The sequence below is a fragment of the Gracilinanus agilis genome, chromosome 6 (genome assembly GCF_016433145.1).
Source record: "Gracilinanus agilis isolate LMUSP501 chromosome 6, AgileGrace, whole genome shotgun sequence".
Lineage (NCBI taxonomy): Eukaryota > Metazoa > Chordata > Mammalia > Didelphimorphia > Didelphidae > Gracilinanus > Gracilinanus agilis.
Genome location: NC_058135.1, coordinates 245,097,646 through 245,107,120, shown reverse-complemented (window position 1 = coordinate 245,107,120; position 9,475 = coordinate 245,097,646). Strand labels below are relative to the sequence as shown.

At 36.7% G+C, this 9,475-nt stretch overlaps 1 protein-coding gene across 1 annotated transcript in view; it reads right to left on the bottom strand.

Annotated features, from left to right (window-relative positions):
* Positions 1-2,700: 2,700 nt before the first annotated feature.
* The window catches only part of SLC6A5 (solute carrier family 6 member 5), a 101,070-nt gene continuing 94,295 nt past the window's right edge, over positions 2,701-9,475 (bottom strand). Inside the window, exons 15-16 of the mRNA XM_044681835.1 lie at positions 5,175-5,342; positions 2,701-2,856 (exon numbers count right to left, since the gene is read on the bottom strand). Coding sequence (XP_044537770.1) covers positions 2,701-2,856; positions 5,175-5,342 — 324 coding nt within the window. The remainder of the gene's footprint in view (positions 2,857-5,174; positions 5,343-9,475) is intronic.

The following is a 9,475-nucleotide window of genomic DNA, read 5'->3' as shown; positions in this document are numbered from 1 at the left end:
CCTGTGTTTTATCTTCTTGAGTAGATAAATCCTAATCAATAGAAAGGCAGTCACTTCCAACTACATGGTTTTTAACACTATCCAGCTTAAAAAAAAAAAAAGTTTAACCAGCTATTAGGTTAACTTATGGTTTAGATAAAATGAACCTGGCAACTTTAGAAAGATTTTTTCTCTTTTGATCCCCCAAAAAATAATTAGAAGAAATCACCTTGGCTTCTAAAAACCAAATTAAGTTTTTAGCCAGAAAGAGGAAGAGAAAGGTGAGGAAAAAAAAAACAGAGAAAGAACCAAGAACAGAGACACACAGAGACAGAAAAACAGGGGAGGAAAAGGTAGAGATAGAATAGAAAGAGAAAAAACAGAGACAGAGAGAGAGAAACGGAGAGAAGAAAGAATCATCATCATTATCTGCTACATGGGGTTAATTAATTTGTGGTCTTTTCTCTGACCATCAAAAAGGAAAGGCTTCTCTGATTTGGAAAGGTAAGACATTCTAACACCAAACAGATTCTCCCACTTGCCCTCCCCTACCACAGTTAACCACTACAGCCATTTGGTAGGGCCCATTCTCTGTACCCATTGATCAAATTGCTCTGCCAAACCAGTGATAGCTTCTTATCAATATGGCTTTTTCCAGAAAGTGAGCACACCATGCCCCTATGAAACCCACTGGCATAGGTGAATCAACAGCATAGCTCTGTAAGGCTAAGTTGTGAGTGCTGATTTTGGTAAAGTCTCTGTACAAAGAGCATTATTCTGCCTCTGTGATTGACAACAAACTCTACCATAAAGTAGGGGTGGAAGGGACCTTGCAGACTATGGGGAGTGGGAGGGGGGGAGACAAATCTCCCAAACTATTTTCATTTCATTTTTTCACACACTGCTTAGGCAGATTTTAAAGTTCCACACCCATGTCAGCAAATGGCAACACTATTTGCCCTAGAAAAGAGAAAGTTCAGCAAAATGAGTCAGTATTTCATACAAAAGAAATAGGTTCTTTTGGAAAATGTGACATTAAGGTCTGGTTTGGGATTTTTTTGTTTAAAGGGATGAAAACATCACATCAATAGACATGTGTTTAACTGAATATTTACCTGAGACCCTGTAATGTAAAGACACAGAGACATATAAGAAAATGATTGAAATAGTCCCTCAAAAGGAATCAAATTTAGATTTGATATCATGGGCCAAAAAAAAAAAAACACCTCAAACTACATTACTCTAAAATCACCATTTCTACATTATTTCATAAGATATTTATAGGGACATAAAACAGCACTACTGATGCATACTACATGAACACAGATCATTCTTTTAAAAAGCTCATCTATGTATGTATAGGATATAAGGAGATAATAAAGGTTACAGTTTTGCTCATCTTGGTAGACATATTTTTCTCTCTCATTATAATGCAATTACAATAAGTGCTATAAATGGGGAATTCTTAAAATTGGATTGGCTAAATGTATTCTTAAAAGCTAGAGTCTTAATTGGCTTGATCACTACTTACCTAAGCTGTACTTATCAGAAAATTCTGTAAACGCAGTGACCTAGAAATGTTCTACCAGTCCAGGGACAGCATGATTGCCTTCTACTAAACTCTCTATTTCTCTATATCTTTATGACCACAGTTGGCAGTTACTGTGAGTGAAAAAAGTTGAGAGTAAAAATTAAGAAGTTATCAGTCTGTCTTTAGGAGTTTATGTCCTATATATATAAAATATATAGACAGAGTTGGGGTAAGTCTTGTTTTCCCAGAGGTCGAAAGAGAACAATATTTCTACAGCTTATAGAAAAGCGTTTAGAAGAGAGGAAATAAGAGAGTACTACATTGAACCACACAGCTAAATGTTATGTTGAAACTAGAACACAGATCTACTGGGAGAATACAAAATCAGGCACAAATTATATGATGGCTTCTTGAGAAGAGATTGAAGAAAGAAAGAATGACCCAAAAGAAAGAAAAATTACCCAAAAACCCACAGATGTGGCTTCAGAAAGAAAGACTTAAGTGGAAGGAATAGAATTAATTTTTAAGGTTCTATATAGAGAATGAAAAATTAGGGGCTGCAGTCTATGAGACCTTTGGTCTAAATAAAAGAGACAAAACTCAAATTATTCATGAAAACTCATGAAATCAACCAACTCAGTGGTGTCCAGATGTATTCACCTGGCCCCATGCAGAACATACTTTCTGATCATTGCCTTTTCAATTCATTCTAAATGCATTATGTCTAATTCTTTGGGAAAAAAAAACTCACTGAAATCATTCATTCGACTCTCCATGCAAATACCTTCCAAATTATTGGTGTCCTCACGGTTGAGGTCCCAACACCTTACCACTCCTCTTCAACTCTACTTAGGCCACCAAAAGGAAACTTGCAGTGACCAAACCATTCCTCCTTGTGGCCCTAATGACTAATGGAAACCACTTTTCCAATCCACTCCCAAAAGGTGAACAACCAAATGCTACACAAGGGGAAAACCCAACATATAGGACACCACTAACTCAAAGTCAATACTGCTTCAAGTGGTCTGTCTAGCTCTTCACTATAGCATGCGACAAAAAAGTCCTACTTTTCTAACTCTCTCTCATGCACAAAAGTGAAGGGAGATGTGGTAGGTGGGAAGCAAAACAAGGATATGGGAGGGAAATAAGAAAAAAATCAAAATCAAGGCTGGGCTGTTGCTGCCATAAGACTAGCACTGAGTTCCCAGTTCAAAATCCTTCACTGGCAGCTTCAGTCCCAGGGATGATGTTCCCAATGGGTCGATCATGTTCTTATAACGCTCTCCACGGTGCCGGGCTAAAAATGGTCCCCAATCTGGCTGTGGAGAACAGACCAACTTGAGCCTCTGCAAGAGAATCAAAAATACATTGGTCACAAGTCATAGATCAAGGAGCCAAAGACTCTTCTCCAATCATTTAAACAGACACAGAAAGGCTTTTATTAGTAAACCCATCTAGCTTGTGACTCTCCCTGGGAAAGAGAAATTTCCTACAGCAAGAAGTTGTTCCTCAAGATCAGGGCCAGTAATTAATTGGGCCAGGAAAGTTAAGGAGATTTACTTTGGTTTATTTGAAATTATTTACATTGCCCTGCAAGCAATACTATCGTGCACTGACGCTTAGGGTTTGTTTTGCACACAAATTTGCAAGATTAATAAAGGATAAAGACCACAGATTTTAATTAGACATTTTTTCCTCCAAATGAAGAAAATTTGTAAAAATTTTCTCCCAACCACTAAATATGTTCTTCAGAGGACAAATGCTCGATTACTTCAGCTCTGAAGCCTCAATAGTATGTAGTGGTGGCATCAAAATGACAATGTTTTCTTTAACATATTTCCCCAAAGTATATAAATGACCAAATAAAAGCCCTAATCTAAGCCCAAAAGATATATTGTCAAGAGTGAGCAAAGATGTTAATTATCTCATAAAAAAAAATTCTTCCCTCTTTGGTTCAAAAATGTGGGTTCCTGAAGTCAAACTAAAAATAATGGGAATTATTCTAACTCTCTCACCAAAATCTTTATTGAAAACTTAATTTGAATGGAGGATTTTGTATTGAAAAAAGAAAGAAAATCTACCTCTGGCTACGGAGAGGGAGCAATTATATGTTTATTACCTATTAAAATGAATCCAGCTCCTCTATCAGTTACTTTAATCTCCACTTTAATTATCAGTTTGCAACCTTTATATCCCAAATCAACTGTAATAAATGTATATAGCCTACTCATCAGGTTAGGACATTGCAGGCTAAGATGGAAATACCTATGACTAATACTGTGTTTATTCAAATTGAGCAGGGTTTCAGAGCAATGTGTTAAGGTGAACTGCTGGAACAAAATTGCACAGTCACTAGGTTTCATTAGGTAACAGTGATCTAAAAACAGGAGATGAAACATTTCTATTGATGAAAACTGGGTTACTGACAGTAAGAACAATTCTCCCTCCTATATCTACCAGGGATAACAATCACATTCTAGGCAGATCATTTTAAATTAATGAATTTCAACTTCCATTCCCCTGGTCTTTTGTGCATTTTCTAATATTGCCCTGTGATTGACATTAACTTGTTCTACTTCTTGTATCCCAGATTCAAAGGGACTTCTTTATTCCTAGTTCTAGTTGACTGAAAGGGCAAGGAGGCCCCCAAGGATGCAAGCTACCCATTGCCAGTTATTTCTCTGCCCTCTAGTAGCCCATATTCTTCCTTGGGCTCCATGGACAGTGGCCATCCTCAAGGGTCTTTTAGATGGTAGCCAGGTTTTTCTCTTACTAGCATAATGCAATATGAATAAATTTTATTCCGACAGTGATTAAATCTAGATTTTACCTTAGTAGTAGCTTATATAAAGCAGCACAATTTTTCTTATTCATTCTGAAGAGGTGTTTTTTGCACTGATAAAGGTGCATATGTGCTGCAGAATCTAGTCCTCTCATCTTATAAATGAGGAAATCAAAGCTCAGAGATATAAATTATCACTAAGTCTGAAGATAGATGGTTTGTAGGTTCATCTGCCTAACCAAAGTGATTCATGGATCCAAAAAATGCTTAAGAGCCACTACATGGAATACACCCCATGTCATCTGTTCTCAAAGTCAATTTATTGACCAGTGACGCTCATCACTTTCCAACAAGGATAGTGCCAATCCCATCATTGTTAACCTTAGTCAAACAACAGACAGCAAGAAGAAAAAAGAACCGTTGCAAACTAATTATATTAAATGTATTTCTAACATCAGAAATGATGGGAGAGTTTGGGGAGAAGACTGGGGTGGAGAGGGAAAACTAGTAAGAAAAAAGGAATTTGATGTGTAGTTAAAAACTAAATACTGGGATTTAAAATGCGGATGAAGGAAGAGAAGAAGGAAACTCCAGGGAAAGGAGCAGAAGCTATGATCATTTATTCAACAGAGCTGTCACCAGGTTGAGGAATAGCATAATAATAGCTCTGCATTTGGATTGGCTGAAAACCTCCATTAGTAGAATAATACATAATAAAAATGGATTTAATAGAAAACGGTGGCAATTGTAATCACTTAATCACCAGGTCTACCTCTTGAATAAGTTTACTGAATCTTTTGTTGTTTTTTTTTTTCCTTGCATAGATTTTCCTGGCTTTCCCTTGGGAGGGGATGGTAGGGGAATAGAAATCCATAGAATTACCTCGATAAATTTGCCTGGAGCGAGGTGCATTTTTATCACAAACATAATGGGGATCCAAATAACTGAGCAGGCCAGCATCAACCATCCAAGCACCATCGACCAATTGGGGTAGCGGTAAGAGCCATAGGTCATGGGCTCCCACTGATAAAAACTGAAGCAAAGAATAAACTGGGAAGTAGGGGAAGAGAAAAAAGAACAAATGGTTAATGCAGATTCATCAGAAATGACTTCGAGTATGTCATCCCACACATAAAGGAATTAAATTGACCTTCCTTTTGATTTGTGCAGCCCAAACTACTCATTTCAAGCAAATAGCTCCTTCCAAAGTTAGACCTAGAATGCTACTAGGGAAATGATTTGGCACAAGTACAGCTATAAAGACTAATCCATCTATGGTTCTTTTAACAAGCAGGGGTGAAAAGCCTGTTGGTATAGTTCTCTGCCTTTACAGTTGGGTGGAGGCAACGTGGTGGGTAACAAAATAAACCAGGAGCTTGGATTGGTAATCCTGGATCTCTCCTTCACTAATTGAGTCACTCCATATGTCTCAGATCTTTCCTATGCAAAACAGGAATAACTGCTCTCCTAATTACTTTTCAGGAATGATGGTAAATAGTAATAATACTAATAATTATTAATATTAATATTATTAATTATTATATTTATTTATATATTATATATTAAATTTATTTTAACAATAATAATCCCCCTCAAAAGTGCAGCAAAAGATGTTCTGAAGATTTGGTCAGGAAATAATATAAATAATCCTATTTACTGATGAAAATGGAAATAGGAAATTTAAACAGGTGTATCCTGCTCTCATTAAGCCCTCAGAGTCATTTCCCAAAGGCTGTAAGGCTAGCCTTACTGGCTTTATTATATCTTTAAGAACAGTGGTGTGGAGCAGCTTGGTGCCATGATTGGTCTTCCTATTCCTCTAAAATGAATCAATGTTCAAAGTAGGGTGTGGAAAATAATTATAATAAATATGGCTTATGAAAGTGCTTCAAAAAACATAAAGGCACATACACATGTAAGACATCTATACACAATGACACATGAAAAACCCTGTGGAATTGCTTGTTGGCTACAGGAGGGGGGTGGGAGGAAAGGATGGGAAAGAACACGATTCATGTAACCATGGAAAAATATTCTAAATCAAATAATTAAATAAATAAACTTTTTAAAAAATTTTAATGAATTAAAAAAAGACATCTATATACCATCTTTGTCTTCATTTCTGTTACTTCTATTCTTAGTATCATTACTGGCAGGCACAACCGACTAGTCTAAGCAGTCATTCCTATGTAATAAGACTTCAACAAAGAAATTCTAAACAACTTTGACCCGTAGACAACTATTTTTAATGCTCCTACAAAGAAAGAGCTCTACTCAAAGTTCCTTTTAAACATTTGCCCCTAGAGTTATAAGCTTTATTACACACTCTATTGGCACTATGGCCTAATGTAATTATGTTAAGTTGCTCCATTTCATTTACTATATAAATAGCAATACATCTGCTTGTGTTTGTGCATAATTCAGTAACGTGATCTGACTACGTATACAGTAATTGCATGGAGAATATTTATAGCCCTATAAATCCAAGGAGGCATGTATAAAAGTGATCAATTTATTTCTAGGGTTGCAAAGTCATTTAAGCCATAATATTAGCCTTTTCTAGCTCACTACCAATCCCAGATTTGAAGTAGAACTCAAGAATATACAACAGTGTCTGACAAGTTCTTTTTGCTTCTGTATCTAGTTGCCCAAATATCACATCACGTTGATCAATGTAAGATTATTTCTCATGCTAAATCCCTTTCTCAGGATTTATTTTCAATAAATTCTTACCTATTGGCCATCCAGTGACAATGTGGTGCTAAGTTATTGAGTCAGATTCACTCAGCACTGGCCAAGTCTGAATTTGCTTCCCAGAAAATGGCCCATTGGTAAAGACATTTTGTATTTACTTACACCTTCGGAAATTGTTTCCAAATCGTGGCACCATTTGAGGTCAGAGTCCTCAGAGTTTAAATCTCACTGAAAGGAGATGGTTTGGTTTTTCCTTTGCTTTCATCATTTCTTTCTTTGTTTCTTTTTATGTTCTTTTTGGAATTACACCTGCTTTTCTTTTCTTTTTTTTAAAATAAATTTAATTTTATCTCTTTCCCACAAGCTACCCTCGATGAAAAATAAAAACAAAACTTTCGTTAACAATTTTTCATCATTAAGCAAAACAAATTCTCTCATCGTCCTCCTCATCTCTTTCAAGGGTGAATTATTGCAGGTTATTCCTTTAACAAAGAGCCAAGTGGCTTGTGTGTTACTTATATGAGAAATACATAAAGTCCTTAGAGAGATTGAGGGTAGAATCCACCTCCCCTTATTATTCTGTTCTGTAGGCTAGGACCACAAGAAGAAAAAAAACAGACCAAAAAAAAAAAAAAAGGTTTCCCTATAAGGGAGAGCAATCTGTCATTATTAGCTAATGCTTGAACAATGGTAGATTCTCTTGGGGAAGAAATGGAGAGTTAAGGGAGGAATCTCAGTATCTTAAACTCAGCAGAGTCAAAGATTTATGTCAATGCTAAATGAGAGGTAGGGTAGGAGGTGGCTCAAAGTCTTCATCTGAGCCTATTATTGAGTTCAATTTGCTTCTAAATGCCACCAAAAAGAACTACAAAATTGGGTGAAAATATAACTATTGTTCGTGTAGTGTGTAAAAAGTGGGTGGGGATGAGGAAACAAAAGCAAAAACTAAATTTCAGTAGATATGCACAGGCTAAAGGTATCTTCTAATGCCACAATTCTAAAATCTCTTATGAACATAAGGGAAAAGAAGAAAGAAAATGAAAAAAAAGAAGAAGAAGAAACAGAAGCAATGTGGTGCTTTTATTTCAACAGTCTATAATCTGAAACAGGAGTAATAAAAATAAATCAACAACCTAAATTCAGTTGCACCTAAAAGGGACCCTGAGGGTGGAAGTCAGGGATATAATTGCCCCCAGTGTCAGTCTGGTAGGGAAGCAGAACAATCCTCTTTACTGTACTATCTCTGTATGGGAATGGAAAGCATGCTTTAGAGATGATAGATTAATCAAATATGCCTTTGGCTCTGTGCTTCTCATCAAAGAGATAGGGATCTATAATTTACTTCCATCCCAGAGACTGATATGGCACATGTAAATGTATATACTACACTTTCTCAGAATCCAACAAGCATCTCTCCAGCTCAAATGTCTCCACTATTCCCCTAGGGCAAAAAGTGAAAGCAGGCAGACAGAATCCCATAAGGATTCCAATTTTTATTTAAGCCAATAAAAAAAAAAAAACACCATTGGCAGCAACTGAGGGGCAAGTTCTCACTCCGTCAATAAAGCTTAGTGAGTCAAAAAAAATTTTTTTAAAGTTGGGAGATGGAGAGCCAGAGCCATTTCTGCCAATGGCAGGCAATAGAGCCATTTCCTTCCCATCAAATAGATAGGTAATTCTAGACTTCTGTATAGTAGATTGGTTCTGGTTTTAAAAGAAAGCAAATATAGCTCATACCCTTTAAAATCTCGCACCTAAACCCTTCAAGCAAAAAGGCTTTTTTTGGAATCGTGGGGACAGGAGAGAGGGAAGATGCACCCCCAAACCATACTAATCACATTCTATCTAGACTGAGACAAATCCATCTCGTAGGGTTTTTTTTTTTCCTCTTCTTGTTTCAGTCTCTCAAAAAGACTTTGAAATGGTATGATTATATTCTCCATGACAGCAAAAGAAAAGAAAATGCAAATTTCCTTCACGAGTGTCTTTTCCCCGGTCCCATAGCTTTCAAAAAAGTCTTGTACTCAATCTTTGGCTGAGTAATCATTCTTAGTCTGGCTTCTAGCGCCACCTGCTGGGAAATTGGAGTTTGGGAGCACCCACGACTTTCCAGAGAGCATTAAAAACAAGTGTTCATTGATGGAGATGCAGAGATCAATTTGGAGCTGAAAGGGACTTCCGAAGTCCGAGGAAGCCTGGGACTGGGGAGATTAAACGACCTGGCAAAGATGCACAAGTAGTTCTTATTAGCGATGGGATTTCAATCCAGATCTTTTAACTACAGAGCCAGTTCTCTTTCCACTGAACCACTCCTGACCTAGAGATCAGTTTGAGATTATATACATTTCAAATCCAGGGGCTTGTCTCTATTTGGAGTTCTTTAAGAAATACAGCAAATAGTCTTTTGTACAATGAAAGAAGAATGACTCACTCTGTAAGTATGCATATAGTTACTGGGAGGAGTATACAAAATGCTCTCATATTTTAGA